Source organism: Boleophthalmus pectinirostris, unplaced genomic scaffold, assembly GCF_026225935.1.
Source record: "Boleophthalmus pectinirostris isolate CB_2022bp ecotype Guang Dong unplaced genomic scaffold, ASM2622593v1 HiC_scaffold_21, whole genome shotgun sequence".
Lineage (NCBI taxonomy): Eukaryota > Metazoa > Chordata > Actinopteri > Gobiiformes > Gobiidae > Boleophthalmus > Boleophthalmus pectinirostris.
Window position 1 is genome coordinate 8,303,786 of NW_026571175.1, and position 16,326 is coordinate 8,320,111.

The 16,326-nt window shown below is 37.5% G+C and overlaps 2 protein-coding genes and 3 non-coding genes across 6 annotated transcripts; 4 read left to right on the forward strand and 1 right to left on the reverse strand.

Annotated features, from left to right (window-relative positions):
- Positions 1 to 448: 448 nt before the first annotated feature.
- Positions 449 to 4,248, forward strand: rps5 (ribosomal protein S5). Its single transcript, XM_020939277.2, has 6 exons — positions 449 to 535; positions 1,139 to 1,242; positions 2,066 to 2,275; positions 2,822 to 2,950; positions 3,601 to 3,699; positions 4,131 to 4,248. Coding segments are annotated over exons 1-6 (612 nt in total). The 5' UTR covers positions 449 to 534; the 3' UTR covers positions 4,200 to 4,248.
- Positions 1,286 to 1,419, forward strand: LOC129410224 (small nucleolar RNA SNORA3/SNORA45 family). The gene has a single exon (XR_008632781.1). It is a non-coding gene; the product is annotated as a small nucleolar RNA SNORA3/SNORA45 family (small nucleolar RNA).
- On the forward strand, positions 2,608 to 2,739 carry LOC129410222 (small nucleolar RNA SNORA3/SNORA45 family). The gene has a single exon (XR_008632779.1). It is a non-coding gene; the product is annotated as a small nucleolar RNA SNORA3/SNORA45 family (small nucleolar RNA).
- Positions 3,388 to 3,519, forward strand: LOC129410223 (small nucleolar RNA SNORA3/SNORA45 family). The gene has a single exon (XR_008632780.1). It is a non-coding gene; the product is annotated as a small nucleolar RNA SNORA3/SNORA45 family (small nucleolar RNA).
- Positions 4,249 to 5,206: 958 nt separating the features above from the next.
- On the reverse strand, positions 5,207 to 15,596 carry ddah2 (dimethylarginine dimethylaminohydrolase 2). 2 transcript variants are annotated; one of them, XM_020939324.2, is made up of 7 exons: positions 15,473 to 15,596; positions 12,166 to 12,530; positions 11,263 to 11,394; positions 10,274 to 10,462; positions 6,919 to 7,038; positions 6,448 to 6,591; positions 5,207 to 5,736 (listed from the first exon to the last, which is right to left on the reverse strand). In XM_020939324.2, the coding sequence occupies exons 2-7, from the start codon at positions 12,343 to 12,345 to the stop codon at positions 5,617 to 5,619; spliced, it is 885 nt and encodes a 294-aa protein (XP_020794983.1). In that variant the 5' UTR covers positions 12,346 to 12,530; positions 15,473 to 15,596; the 3' UTR covers positions 5,207 to 5,616. The 2 variants fall into 2 exon arrangements, with proteins under 2 accessions (XP_020794983.1, XP_055013165.1); XM_055157190.1 differs by lacking the exon at positions 15,473 to 15,596 and adding an exon at positions 12,636 to 12,704.
- Positions 15,597 to 16,326: the final 730 nt, after the last annotated feature.

A 16,326-nucleotide genomic window follows, 5' to 3' on the forward strand; every position in this document is an offset into this window, starting at 1 on the left:
GCACCGTAAGTGCAAAGCATGCTTCACACACATACGGTCTGAGTTCAAACAGCATAAGGGAGGGGAAAACGGGGTTATAATTCAAATCTATTTTATTATACTTTTGACACTCTATGATTTTGAAACATGCATATGATATAAGCGCAATGTTTTTTTTTTTTTTTTTTTTTTTTTTTTTTTTTTTGTTGTTTTTTTCTCACTGATTATTGCAATGTATTCCTTTGATTAAAAAAAAAAAGAAAAAGAGAAAAACTATATTCTGAATACCACCAAATGAAAAAGTAACTTTATCAAAATACAGGTACTCAGAATTAGTATTCAGAATTCATATTTTCGGTACATGTATTTAGTTACTTCACTGCACTGGGTATAATACATGTAAAAGCGTTATAATGTTCTTACAATAAAAATGCACTACAATTCCCAAGATGCCGCGCACCAGAAGCATCAGCGTTCAAACCGGATATGTGGCCGCGTCGCCCCGAAAAGGCCCTTTTCCGTCTCTGAAAAGTGTGGTGCAGAACGGCAGACACAAGTGAGTCAAAAAATTGCAGTTTGAAGCTTCTAAAGTTTGCCAAATGCGCCTTGTTCAGTTTTCGGGAATGTTTTAACATTCCGTTGAACAACGGGGTTTGAAGAAAGATTTTAAAATGCTCTAAATGTAGTGTTATGTCACAAAAATGTGCCACGGCGCGGAGCTTTAGCGTGTGGCTAACTGTTAGCACATGTGGAAGCGGCACGTTGTGGAGCCCTGCCTGTAGTTAGTGGTTTCAGAGTGTATTATAACATTGTTATAACGTACTTTATGGACCAAAAATATTAGAAATTCGACATTACCTCTCTTCAACACACACTTATTTATTTTTACGGGGTACACTGTAGGTTTAAAACTGTAGCGTACAACGCGCTAATGTCAATAGCTAATGTCAGCGGCGTCTCCTCAGGCCTAGTGCTCAAATGAAGGTAGTTTAGTGTTGACAAATTGTAATTTCACGCTGACCCTCACTGTTGGTTGATTTCCTTTCCCTGCATTTTCTTTCCTAGTCGTTTTAAATTTATTTGGTGCACAGCCCGTTTGTTTCTATAGCCTATGTACACGGAGTCTGAGGGGATCATGACATAAATGTTACTTTTTCAGTGGCTGACTGGGAGACCGCTCCGGCCGTGGCTGAGACCCCTGAGATCAAGCTGTTTGGGAAATGGAGCACAGACGATGTTCAGATCAATGACATCTCTCTCCAGGTAAATGATTCTCATATCCTTAAACCTATCTTATTATTCTGATTCTGAGGCTAGAGTCACTCCTGGTCATGCTGCTGTTGTCCTGGTGTGCTAGAGCTCTTGTAAAGTCAATTCTTTGCTTATTCATTGACTGTAGTGCTGATTGTGGCCCAGTCAATCACCTGCTCAGATACAAGTGAATTTGTTTTAATATGACACTTTAAATTTGGTGTAAACCAACATTTTGTCCACTGAGGCTTATACGATTAGATCTGACATTTTTGTCATTTTATAATTGATATATTGTTCTGTAATACCTTTTTATATTGTAGAGTATGGTGAAATTTTCTTTAAGGGTTTGAGGTCAAAACTTTAAAACTGATTACAGCTGGAAGCTTGTAATTCTGAGGGAACAATTTTGTCATTTGTAGCCTAGCAAAGAATCAACCTGACATTTACTTAATGGTACACTATTACGTTTCTGTTGGAGGATCCACCAGTTTGTCTCAACGGGCATGTTCTTTGCATGGAATGTTCCACATCATGGTTACCTGCTATGCATTTATTAGTAGTAGTAGTAGTATTTTTAATTGTTGTAAAATAAATTCAGAATGTAGATTCAGAGGGTTACCTCCCCACAACCTGACCAGTAACTTGGACTGATGGGAACACCCCCTTGTGAAATACGTTAAATGCCACACTATGGAACATTACAAAGAAATCTCATCTCCATCGATACAAGCAGATGCAGATACAGGCAGAAAGTGTACTTTTAACTGAGTAACTGATTGTTTCTGAACCTATGATCTGACCAGTGTGTATATTTGCATTAATCTCCCCTCAGGATTACATTGCCGTGAAAGAGAAGTACGCCAAATACCTGCCCCACTCTGGAGGCCGTTATGCCGCCAAGCGTTTCAGGAAGGCTCAGTGTCCGATCGTGGAGCGTCTCACCAACTCCATGATGATGCACGGACGCAACAACGGCAAGAAACTGATGACCGTCCGTATTGTCAAACACGCTTTTGAGATCATCCACCTGCTCACCGGAGAGGTACTGGACAAACATGTAGAGCATTTAGTGTTTTTATTTTTCCATCTGCTACAGCTTGTGAATGCTTTGATTCGTCTATGCTCATGTTGCAAGAATTTTAATACATTTTTGAACATTATTGACTATGTTGAAAACTAGGAGAGTCTCAAGCCTGAATATGGAAGAAAGTGTATTTTCTGTAAAATCCTGTCTAATTTGTCAAATGTAATCTCTGGACATTATATGCTATGGATATTTATTTTAAATAAATTAAACCATTTTATCCCTAGTATTGGCTAATTAGTAGAAAGTATCAAAACAAAGTCATGAATTTTAGGATTTGTATATTGTGAATCGAGGCTAGAGTCACGCCCTGATATGTGCCATTGTCCTGGTGTGCTAGAGCTCTCGTAAAGTGAAATCTTTGTTTATTCATTGGCTGTAGTCTATCTGTGGCCCAGTCAATCACCGACTCAGAAACAACCCACCTCAAATAGTGTAGTTATTACAAAATATATAAATATTTGTCTAGTAGTAAATTAAACATGTCGTCTTTTCCTCCTCCAGAACCCCCTGCAGGTTTTGGTGAATGCCATCATCAACAGTGGACCCCGTGAGGACTCCACTCGTATCGGACGTGCTGGTACTGTGAGGAGGCAGGCTGTGGATGTGTCCCCACTCCGCAGGGTCAACCAGGTAATGCATCCAACATGGAATAACTGGATTTTAGATTGTGTATTCATGAAAAGAAACTTACACAGGAACATTTTAAAACACTAGATTTTTCTCTTGTGCATTTAACACGTTTTTAAAGTTTTGACTTTACATTCCAATGATTTTTTTTTTCCATAACATCTAATCAATTCCAATAATCTTGAACAATTAGTTTAATTTTTAAAATTATCAACCACTGTGACGCTTCACCGTGTGGCCACTAGATGGCAACAAATCACCACGAACACTAGACATCTATTACTGTAAGCTATAAGCAAAATTTTCACTGATTTAGCTTTTATTATGAAACATTTCTTATTGTTTGATAGTGGCTTGGCATTTAGAGAATGTAAAGCTAGATATATTATATAAGTATAAAAGTTTAGAATTTTGCATGTCGTTTTTCAGAAAGTGTTAAAATCGAGGCTAGAGTCACGCCCTGATATGTGCCGTTGTCCTGGTGTGCTAGAGCTCTCGTAAAGTGAAATCTTTGTTTATTCATTGGCTGTAGTCTGTCTGTGGCCCAGTCAATCACCGACTCAGAGACAACCTCCTTACAATATAATTTCCAATGGAGCGAGTGTTTGATTCCTCACTGCGTACAATATAATAAATGTCTTATTTTATTCCAGGCCATCTGGCTCTTGTGCACTGGAGCAAGAGAGGCTGCTTTCAGAAACATCAAGACCATCGCTGAGTGCCTGGCCGACGAGCTGATCAATGCAGCTAAGGTAACGATAATTCACTTAGAAAGGAGTTATTACTGTAGATGAAATTAAATCTGAAGGATGAGAACTGGAAACAAGGTGGGGGCTGCTGTTACTGTATGAGATGCAAGCTTCTATGAGGGTTAGGGCTGTAGTCGACTAAAGACAGGCCCTGTTCATTAATTAAACAAAAGCTCTCGAGTTTAAGATGTTGCACAATTTTGAATGGAGAAGTATTGGTAAATGGCACCTTCATGAGTGAAAAGATAGTGTCTAGTATCCGAAGTATCAGCAAATAATTGAATTGAAGAGGAATAATGTACCAGAGTTTCAGAAACATGGCTACAATGGGTCAACTAGAAATCGACATATTAAAGCTAAATCTTTTATGAAGGCTATTTGATGTTTTTTGATTGCCTAATTTCTAACTCCAATGTTTATTGCCTCTCTTCCAGGGTTCTTCTAACTCCTATGCTATCAAGAAGAAAGACGAGTTGGAGAGAGTTGCCAAGTCCAACCGTTAAAAAACTGTTCAATGCTTTCTACAACAAAATAAATTTGAGGAAAATTGTATGAGACTGTTGTTCTTTGCATATCTATTATGAGATTTTTGTACAAAAAAAATCCTTAAAGCAAATGATGCTTTGAAAAATCTTTTATCGTGCCAGGTGAAGTTTATGTTGTGTTTGGCAGTTGATCTTGAAAGTGAGCAGCTAATAGACTGTAATCCTTAAAGGCCCTATATTACACACAATTGACTCTTGTAAGCTTTGCCACCTTTTAGAATTGTTACCGCATCATAAACCTGCAGTTTTGTTTTCATTTATGTTTGACTAATCCTTTTATTAGTCTCTACATCTCCAAAGCTCAATTCTCTGTTCCACCTTTTCATGTAGTTGCAGTAAACTGCTACCTTTCTTTATTTCAGCCTATTACAGCCTAAATATGCAGGGTATGTGTGTTAAAAGTATTTGAGGTATGTTTCTGATGAGTAAACATAAATCGGATGAAAAAAATTGCATAATATGGGGCCTTTAATTGTGGATAGACCATGAGTTAATGCCACCTACTGTGTGTAGAGGTGATGACACTAAAATCTATTGTAGTAGTTTGCAAGAATATAAAGTTAATAGTACTTGTTTTCAGTCACATGTTCTACCAGATTTTATGCATTTAGTTTTGACCCTACAATTTAAATTCTAAATTGGATCAGACAGGCATTTGTTGGACCACCACTTTGTGCTTATATTTTTGACAGTATAAGTATAAATGTTGGAATGAATTCAACTAAATGGTGAATAAAAATCTAGTGAAAATAAAAGTTAAATAAGTGTATATATATATATATGAAATTAAGAAATATAAAAACAGGCCTTTTAATCTCTAGAATCTGATGCATTGATGTGTAATTGCATTTATTAATTTACACATTTGTATTCACCATTTCATTTTATACATTAATACATTCAAACATTTATTCTTGTATTTATTTCCAATTTTGTCATTTTTAGTTTTCCATACAAGTCTACATATATATGAAAAGATGTTGAGAACAATGTTTATAAAAGCAGCTTTTATTGACAGACAGTACATAACTATACACAAATATATGGTGTCTACAATTCATATAAAGGAGGCTACAACCATAGTGAAACAATTGCATAGATAAACAAAATTACAACACTTTAAAAACTGATTGAAACAGTTTAACATAGTGGTAATAATACTGTTATACGCAGCCCTGTACAGTAGGACAAGAGTGGTTTTGTTGATGTGGAAAATAGTCAGAACAGGTCATGAATTTTCCCTTGAGTAAACCAGCCTGCAGATGTTAGTTGGACTTCCCATAGTGTACCGTAGAGTCATAGTTTCCCTCAGCAATAAATAGAAAAGAGCGGAGATAGTTGAATTTTGGGCTTGGATTATAAACCTGTTTTTTGTTTAAAAGAATGAGTGTTTTCTGTTGATGAGGAGGCAGAGGGATGACAGACACGCGCCCAATTTAGAGGCTTCGCTGCAGGCCGTGGGCAGCAGAGTGTAGTCCTGCAGCTTCTGGAAGGCCTGAGGGCAAGAGAGAAACATGGTCAAAACAGCAAAGAACAATTAAATCAATGTTACAAGTACCTTAAAGGGTCCATATTGAGCTAATTTTGGATCTACATTACAATATTGTTTCTTCAACACAAATATATCAGGATTTTTTTTTTCTTTCTTGCCCATACACATTCATTAGAATCAACTGCCACTCTATACTGAACAAAAGGTAAAAGGGAGCGGTAACTTGAAAACTACCACTACATGACGTCACAAGGTAAAACAGAACATTTTCTCCAGGTATGTTTTTTAATGAAGGTAACCACATTATAACATGGCCTAAAGCTCACAAGAGTCAGTTTTGTGTAATGTAGGAGCTGTTTAACTGTCAGATTGCAGATTTGTTGACCTGGTCTATGGTTAATTTCTATGTTATGACTAGGCCTATGAAATAAAACTGTTAGAAAGTGTCTTCTTGTTAGTATAAATAAAAGATTTTGAAAAGTTGTGTGACTGATATCTGTCAAATTGCAGGTGTTGAATGTACATATTTGAAAATGATTTTTTAAAGTACCTAGCCTGCCTTCTCTATTAACTATTTTAAAACAATTTAAAGTATTTCACAATTTTTAATCAATCAAATGTATATCACTTGAACTGTTTTTCACATGAAATTGCCCCCTGTTGAATGTCCTGCCAACTCCTCAGTTGTAAAAGTAATATCTATTGTACACTCACAGCTGTGCTCTCTGGCGCCTCCTCTGTCGGGCGGTGGATCAGGAAGTCTCGTTTGGATGCTCCTTTGATGTAGATGCAGTTTGCGGCGGCTTCCTCTGGGACAGTCAGGATCTCATAATGATGGTCTGTCAACTGCTCCATCATCTGCACAACACATGGAGCTCAGAGAAACAAGGGCAGAAACATCTGGATACAGAAACTACACTTCCACTTTAGTCCTGCATGTAGACTTTGTTTGCGTCCTGTTCTAGTCCAGGTTTAGTACATCAGGACTAAACCTGGACATTTGATTTGGTCAAATTCTAGTCCTGGTCTAGTCATCTGGCACTTGGATTTTAAAGGAATAGATTAAAATTAAACTGTTGTAGAATATTTAAATCAAATTGAAATCTTATCTTCATATAGTGTCTGTACCAGATCAGCACCTGCACCTAACATTTTGAGTGATAAGACCCTATTTTCTTGCCTCACCCTGAGCGTCTTCTTGGCCCCTTCACTGTTGCTGAAGACGATGGTGTCAGGACCTCCCATTGAACAGATGTTTTTGAGTCTGGCTCCTCCACAGACTGGGACCGTGGACACTGCAAAGTCCTGCACAAACACACACAGAGTGACAATGTAAATACAATATTTTGACTAATGTTGATTTCAGCAATGAACAAACAATAATAAGGACTAAACATCATTTTGTCATTCTACTCTTCTTGCTGTCAAAGACGTGGTAAACTTCACACCTACCTGCTGGCTGATTATATTGGTACATGTCATGATAAACATTTTTCATGTGTTATTTGTGTTTGTTTAGCTATAAAGTTCAATAGAGAAGCCACCAACCATTTTCTTCAACTATGTAAACTTATAGCTTGGTCTGTCACCATAACACAGTTTGAAATGCAATGTAGTACTGAAGAAAATATATTGATACTTTACATTGGGGGTGTTCTACATGTGTCTCTATGATGGAATGTTCAGCGGTTATCATGGGGACACAATGCACACATTAGCAAACACTGTTTAAAAAGTTTTAAGATGGTCTGAAAACTCAAAAATGAAAAAATACTAAATGATTTAAACAATAAATTTTCAAAAGCCTTTGATCTATTAGAGTGAAAAAGATGAGAGTGACTACTGGTAACTGAAAAACTGTTGAATGTAATGTTATGTGTGAGAGATCAAATACATAAAGATCACATTAAAGTATAACACAGCTTCGGACAGAGCAGTGCCTACAGTTGGCATCACACCATCATGCAGGGAAAGCATACTTACTATACACATAGCCTGAGGTAATTTGATTCAGTACCTCCCTCTCACATTACTCACATAAATGAGAAATATCTTATACAAATGAAGTGCCAATAATGACCTTCCTCCTGTGTGCACCGGCCCTCTCTGACCACACTGCCACACCCTTTGGCTCTGATCCAAATAAAAGCCTCAACCACTGTTGCTAAGTGTCCGAACAACACCTCAGGGACACAACACAAATCAATATTTATGAGTGAGTGTAGACCTGGAGCTCCCACAATGCATCTGTCAAGTGCCTCTGCTTCTTCTATGGGTATATAAAGGGATGATGTCATAACTCTACTTCCAAGTCCAATGGAAATCCAGTCTCATTCAGTATCATAGCATTTTGGCAGATTTTAACTTACTTTTGTGCAATGCTGTTTTAAAGGTGTACTGTGGACATTTTTGAGGGAGAGTCCAAGACCTGCTTGTCTCCATAATATTAAAGATTCATCTGTCTGTCTTGCATTGTAGATATATTTAATGCTCTGATCTGTAAGTTGGCCTGGTGGTGCCATCAGATTGTTTCCATGGAGATAGTTACAGTGGAACATTCCAGGCAAAGCAATAACATCTTCATGAAGAAAAGCAGACAATGGGCCCTTCACCAGAAAAGTTACATCATGTAGCTTTAAACTGTTTGACTGCATATAAATAAACATACTCTGGTCTTTCTCTGGAGATGCTTTCCAGACACAAATGATCAAATTATTTATGTCAACTAAATCTGTGCTTAAAATAAATATGCTAAAAAACAAAACAATTTGTCAGAATACAGGCAATGTTATTCAGTATGACACATTTTCTATCCCTTGAGATGTGTTTAATTCATCAAGTCTGTTACACTGTTTGAACCTATGGATGTCACATTTAAAGAAGACATATGGTGCTGGTGTCTACTCTATAATTATAATCTGTGACACCCCATGGATCATTATATGATCCAAAATGACTATGCAACACTGCAGAATCCAATCCATATGACAGATTAAGAAAATAAAATTGAAGAAAAATGAAAGTGCAGAGTAGTGGGTGTATGACAGGTGGAGGTGAAAACGAGAGTTAATCGGCAATATGGTGTCTTGAAAATAGGCGATTAAAGATTGCTCAAATATGCACAAATCACTCCAATTGATTTTGCATAATAGGTTAATTTTAACACTATTAGCCTTATTTATCATTAAAGACTACAGTTCTCTAAATGCTTTGCAGAGAAAGGCCACTTGCTCACCCTGGCAGCTGGGAGAATTAGAGAAAGAGAGAGAGAGAGAGAGAGAGAGAAAGATAGACAGCCAATGCAATTTCCTGCATTCGCTTAAAACTATTGATCTGAAGGTAAGCTCTTTTGTTTGGCAGCTGAGGCAGAAATGTAAACTGTGAACAAATCTGATTTAAGTATTGACAAGTCAAACAAATGGACAGAGAGCAGCTGACGGAGTTTAAAATGGGATGGGCCTACATGCAAAGCTGTCTTGTTTTACTGTCATTACCCAAGCCAATTGGTGAACCATTGAGGCTCTCCTGACTATGAAGCTGGGAGAGGTAGGTCCCTGCACTTTGCCCCATTGGCAATGAAGGATGGGTCAAATGCAGAGGACAAATCTTAAGGACATGTTTGTATTGTAATGTCTACAATGTGCAAGACTTCAGAAGTAGTTTATCACATATTTTAGAAGCTATGTGATAGGACTAATTGAAGTCATGTTTTAATTTAACACTGAGTTCAAATTATATATTTATATGTATATGTATATTTATTTATTTTCATGTTTAATGAAATCATTATATAAACTAAAGATTACATCCTACAATCACTTAAAATTTGAAGATTCACTGATCTGAGGATGACTATGAATTGGGCTATAATCTAATGCTAAAGGTTAAAACAGTCCTATTATGCAAAATCAAATTTGCAGTTTTTAACCGTGTTATGGGTGTTTCCCCTCACTCTGCCCAAGTTGTATTTGGAGTGATGTGTGCATGGTTGAGCAATCTTCAATTGCTTATTTTCAAGATGCCATAGATGATGCAAATCAACCCACATTGAAAAATGCCCACTGCTCTGTACTGACTTCATTCTCCAATTTTATTTTCTTAGTCTGTGATAGGACTCAGGAGTGTTGTGTAGTAATTTTTTCCAAATGAAAAAAAAAAAATCTGTGGCTCGCTAGTGTGATCTACAGCTAGCCACAGAAGGGGCTGACAGCTACATGACTCTTTGTTGTGATGACGTTTATGGCAATGTCAGCTCCCATTGGGCACCACATTTTTCTAGTAAAGTCAGCGGATTAGTTTCTTTTATTAAGCCGTTTTAGATGAATATGTGTGTTTATCAAGATATTATTGCTCAAAAATACCTTGATAAAACATACATTCTAACTGTAAGTGGGGTCGCCTCTCCACAGATCTGAACCATAACTTGAGCTAGTGATGAAATTCAGTCCGGTAAGCAAATCTAAGACCTTGTTGCTGTGAGGCTTGTACGCTAACCACTCTGCCGTACTTCCTCTCATCACCCTCCTGTCCCTCGTCTTACCCTGAAGGTGTCTGCAAGCACTTCGGCCCCCCTGCGGTTGGTGTGGGACGACACTCCCACAAAGAACTCTCTCCCAGTGAATAGGACATCACTGCCCTCCAGAGTGGCCCCTCCAGAGCCCCCCTCTTCCTCCCCCATCTCCACCACCGTCAGGCCCAGCTCAGACAGGACGCGCCGCACCGCCTCTGCCTGCAACACACAACCAGGACACTGTTGTTACTACACTCATTTTTACATTTACTCCCTCTCTTTTATTCTTTATTTTCAGAGAAGGAACAGCAGAACCGAAGTGCAGCTATGTTATCTAGATAAGCATCTAGAAAATCAATTTGCAGTGACATCACGCTGGGGGTGTTCTACATGTATTTCTATGATGGAATGTTGTTGTTGGCATGGTGACACAATGCACACATTAGCAAACACAGCTCAAAAAGTTGTTAAATCATTTATAGTCTGAAAACTCAAGAAAATTATGTAAACAACACATTTTCAGGAGTCTGTGACCCACACGACCCTTCACAGTCCAGTTAAGGAGCTGAGAGTGCTGACAGTGACAAATTGAAACTGTTGGCAAATGCTCGCTATCAACTGTAATGCTATTTGAGAGGGACTTGTTTAATATTATAAATCAGATCACCTGTTGTAGTTCCAGCTAAGTCAGTTCTTTCTGGTCATATTGTGTTAAAACAAAAGTCAGATTAAAGTCTAACAGTACTTCAGACAGAGCAGTGTTTTATCACACTCACAGGGAATGTTGATGACATCAGCTGCAAGACCATTCTAAAACGTTTTGTTATCACTTTCAGTACTGATACCTGATCAAATGCGCAACTAGTTTTGATTCTAGTTTTCATATTGATTACTGGCTATTGATTTTTTACCTTATTGTTACTATGGGGGAGTTCACACTAATAGCACTAGCAGCATTAGGAGCCGCCCCCTTGTCCCAGACAGATTAAGTGCATTATGTTTGGGATTATGTGGATTACCTCAGTGCGCCTCTGCTGTTTGTAGGGTCTGGTGATAAGGGCCGTGTCCCCCTGGATTACCACCACATCTTCGATCCTCCAGCTCTCAGGGAGGTCCGGGTCTGGGGGAATCTCAATGAGCTGTAGACCCACCTTTAGAGAAGACACAGGTGTTAGTGTTATGATTAGGGGGAGGAAAAAGACCACGATATTAAGTGCATATGACAGGTTATTCATTTCACTAAAGAAAAAAAATAATAATTCTAGTTTTTAGGGAAGTTTATAATTTTACATTGTGGTTGGGCAGAGAATTACCTAGAAACCATAATGTTAACAATGTTTTTTCATTTTAAGGATTTTTTAAATTTTATTTTAGAAAGCACCACTACTTCCTGTTTTTTTGGGGGAGTTTTTTTTTTTTTTCAACTTTTCCACAAACTGAGTTTGATGTAAACCTATGAGCAATATTTAGCACAGGTACAATCCCACCAAACCAAGTCATAATTGGAAAAACATAAAAACCTGTCATATGATTATGGACAACATGACCAACCAAACAACAGTGACAACCTTGATTGTCTTTCATTTCTGTTACATGACCTCCTTTATGAAAGAAAACTTTCTGAATGATAGAGTTTAGGTGACATAAACAGCCAGATAAAGAAGCACTTTACAGTAATTGTCTTAGTTCACCAAAAGTCGACAAACTATTTTACTAGATTATAAGGATTTATATGAACAGCAGAAAGGAGTGCGCTTAATAAGCATTTTTACATATAAATACATTGTTTCCTAGTACTTTTCTGCATACAGCCCTACTGAATTTTGCTTCAGAAATGGTCACAATTTAGCTCTTACGATTATACTGTGATCTTAAAAATCGCAATTATTGTTTTAACTTGCAACATCAACTTCTCTACCAACCTTTTGTCTCAAAGCTCCCGTTAAACAGCCGAACTGACGCTGAGCTTTGGCCAAGTCCACACTCGCATCGCCATTTTGCTCTCCATTCTGATGTTCATCATGAGGGGCTTTCCCAAAGGATTCTGGGATACCACGGACGACGGCGTGGGTGAAGCGGCCGTAAGGACAAATGTTCGCCATGGTGAGAACAGTTGAGGTTCAAGTGTCGGGGAAAGTTTGTGTATAAAAAGGCTATCCAAATTAGGACACAAGTTAAATGATAAATGTCCAGTTATTCAATGTTTGGTCGAGAAAATTAATTATTTGAAAGCCCAGGACATCCTCAAAGTAACGGCCGGTGTGCCTCAGCTACATCCAAAATGATCCTACAAAGAAGAAAAGAACAAACATTATTAGGAACTGCATAAGCTTCTTACTTGTTTGTGTCTACCTAGTTCCAACACAGAGCCTCAAAAATGCCCATTACTCACTTCAGGAAACTGCACATATTAAACTTGTTTTCAGAAAGTCTCCAAAACAGGCTGTGTAGAATGATCTGTAACAAATTCCACAGATGTCTAGGCATGTAATATCCATATCTCACAATTCAATATATTGTCTGCATGAATGTGTATAGTGGAATGTTCAGCAGTTACCATGGTGACACAATGCACACATTAGCAAACATTGCCAAAAAAAAGTTTAAGATCATCTGAAATCTCAAAAAAAAAACAACAAAAAAAAAAAACAACAACAACAACTGACAAACTGAAAAGGTGGGCTCAGGCTACCTAGCTTGTGACGATGATAATTGATAATTTTATGTGCAAGAGACTCAAGAGACGAGTTAAATAGTCTAACAAAGTCTACCACAGAGCATGCCTACAGTTAGCATCACACCCCATGTTGGCGACATCATCAGCAAAGTATCAATTAGCAGTATAGTATTCACCTCATAGTACTGGAGGAGTGAACGAGTATTGGCATTTCTTTACAAACCTAAACTTTCATATCCATATTGCTGTTTCACATGATCCTGCCTGTTTTGAATGACTTTTACACGACTTAAAAAATTGGCAATTCCAACGGCTTCAATTTGAAATCCACTGATATCTCGTAATCTTGTTAAGTTTAAAATGTGCACTATGATTTCAAAAAATAAACTGCAAATGTAACTACAATATTCAGAAATAAAATTCCAATCAACATTTCTTTCAGTGACATTCCCTTGAGCCATTGCCATTTACAGCCAAAGTCAGAGCTGCTGGTTTAATTATGAGGCTGCTTCAGGACATCCTGTGTGGAGGAGGTCCAAGTCCCCCTCTCCTGCCTCTCGGTGGGCTCCCACTGTGAGCCCGAGACCCTGACAAAAGACTGATTGTCCCAAATTTGAGATGGTACACACATGGAGAGAAAAGCTGTTTGACTTTAGATAAAAGTTTTGTAATTGTCATCAGATTCAGTTTAAAAGGTAGCATTCTGCTGAGAGACAGTGCACATTGTAAACAACTAACAGTTTTTTTTGTTTTGGTTCAATAAAAACACAGATATTTTGTTTACAGAGGACATTTTATTACCTAAACAATGGCACTCTCTGTGATGATAGGTGTGACATAGTGTGCAGCCCTAATGGAGAGGTGACTGCTCTAAAACTAAAATGAAATGACACATGATTCATTCACTTGTCCTTGAACTTTTGGGGCACTCAAACTGCGAGATGAAATGTAAATAATACGAAATAGACCACCGTTTAAGCAGCATGTTTGGCAACAGCATCCCACATAATACTTCAGTTAAGGTAAAAATGTTCTGCAACATTCCTAAACCAAAACTAGACTAGTGGGGCACGGGGGGCAGTGTGTTCAAGAGCTTAGGGCTGACCACAGAGAAGACCCTGTCCCCCCTGATTTTAAGTCTCATTTAAGGCACCACGAGTTGGAGCTGGCCCTTGGACCTCTAAGCGCCTGCAGGAGAGTAAATATGGATGAGGTCTGAGATGTATTGTGGGTCCAGTCCATTCAAAGCTTAATAATATCAATTAAATCTCATTAAAATCTTAAAATCAATTCTAAAATTAACATGAAGCTAGCGCAAGAATTGGTTTGATATACAGTGCTCTTGTTTTTTGGTTCCTGTAAAAAGTCATGCCACTGAGTTCCAGACAAATGGCAGACGGGAAAGTGCGTAGCTGTAGTTCAGACTTGACTAAATAAAAGCGTGTATAACCAGTTCAAAGAGATTAAAAGATAAAAAACAGTTTGACTTATATTGCGCAAAACTGACTCAATGTGAGCTTTAAGTCATGTTATAATGCTGTTACTTTGTCAAAAACATGCACAGAGTTGTGTTTTGTTTCATTCACACATGTTTGAGTAAACCTTTATTATTAGTTTGTCTAAATCTCCAACATGCCGTTCCAACTTATGATGTCATGAAGCTGTAGTTTTCAATAGCTACCATTTTCCCTTTGTTTATTAGTGATGGGAAATTCCTGAAATTATCTAAACAATAGGTATTAAAAAACATAGTGGAGCACCTCCTGTAATACCACATGACATCACAAGGTGGAACTGAGTGTGAGAGTGAAGATCTCTGCCTAAACATGCAGGATTTGTGTCTTAATGTGTGTGAATCAAGACTCCACATATGTTTGCGATGAGGAAACTACATTATAACATCAGAAAAATAGTGTAGTAAAAGCCCTTTAAAAGTTTTGTGTCCCGAGATGTAAATCCAAGTAAAGCAGTACTCATTTCTTACATAAAATACACTTTAAAACGAGATCAACAGTAATATTTGACACAAAGAATATCTCCAGAAAATGAGAGGCAGCTCATCGACATTCACTGGGCAAAGGGCATCTCCTCTAATCAAATCAGAGCACATTTCCAGCATCATAAATCCTTAATGGACTCTACTTTAAAGTCACAAATGAATACAATCGTTACTAATAATAACATCTCCTGGTTTAGCATCTGATGGGTGATGCCTCTTGTTGTTCTACTTTTCAAATTAAGATAACAATTTTCATTCTCTAGACATAAAACGACCCATGCAAAAGTAATTTAACGATTTGCACTTGATTGAACTCACGTTTGTCCTTGTCTAAATTATTGTTTACGACTCAACATGGCCCTCGCATCTATTTAAGCTAAATTTAGTACAAAAACAGCATAAATCTCAGTGCACCACCCAAGCAGCAACAACAATCCAACGTCTCCAACTCTTCTACTGATGATGTGCATGAGTTAAACGAATGAAAAGTAGCATGAAACTGCGTCAGAAGTAGTGCAATAGTCGTATATGATGTTAAAGTTTGTGTTTTTACCTGTTTAATTAGTCGCAGTCTGGTGAGAGCTCGTGTTTTTTGGTTTAAATCCCGATGCGTCCCAGTTGTTCCCGTTACTCCGCCGCTCTGTTTCCTCTCACCGGAAAAGTGCGAGTAAAGCCCAAGAAATACCAAAACTGACATCCGGTTAGGCCTTTCAAAATAAGAGCTTCAATTATAGATTCTTTTTGGTTCTTTGATATGTGAGACATTACTTTTATGTGTTGAAACAAACAGAAGAATCAAGATATATATAATTTACTCGAGGCTACAATTCATAATATGTACATATTAGAGCTCCTTATTTTGTCAGTAAAAACTAAATTACACTATTATTATGGTTTTTCATTGAGCCTGGTTTTGAGATAACATCACGGCATTCTAACATTCTAAAGATCTGCATGTGCAAACTATAGCTCTGGGACCAAATGCGGCCATCCGATTTTTTTTTTTTTTATTTATTTATTTTTATTATTATTTTTTATATATATAATTTATTTTATCTTATTGTTTTTTCTCGTAAATTGGTTCTAAATTACAATAAACAGCTGTATGCCTACTTTTCTCTGCATGCTACCTTTAAAAGAAAACCATACATTTTAGAGGTTCTATTGAGGTTCTAAACGTTTGCAACTTTTTTTTTTTTTAGTTTGCTTAGTTACAAGTTTCATCATAAATAATACAGTCATCCTTTTTGTTGGTTGAAAATTGGTATATTACTATGGAGAGCATACCCATTGTACATATATTTGCCAGTTTATTTCTTCCACCACTGCACAAACTGATAACATAGACTTTTATTTTCTACCCTCACAGCACTGTTTCCGGTCTAATAGTGTGGTTCGTACGGATGA

Excerpts from the sequence above, each read along its gene's own strand:
- rps5 (XM_020939277.2), top strand. Across the intron at positions 2,276-2,821 it reads TCCACCTGCTCACCGGAGAG|AACCCCCTGCAGGTTTTGGT; the intron begins GTACTGGACAAA and ends TTCCTCCTCCAG. Across the intron at positions 2,951-3,600 it reads CACTCCGCAGGGTCAACCAG|GCCATCTGGCTCTTGTGCAC; the intron begins GTAATGCATCCA and ends ATTTTATTCCAG.
- ddah2 (XM_020939324.2), bottom strand. The coding sequence starts at position 12,345 with ATGGCGAACATTTGTCCTTACGGCCGCTTCACCCACGCCGTCGTCCGT. Across the intron at positions 11,395-12,165 it reads CGGGAGCTTTGAGACAAAAG|GTGGGTCTACAGCTCATTGA; the intron begins GTTGGTAGAGAA and ends TCTTCTCTAAAG. Across the intron at positions 6,592-6,918 it reads GGGCCAAGAAGACGCTCAGG|ATGATGGAGCAGTTGACAGA; the intron begins GTGAGGCAAGAA and ends TGTGTTGTGCAG.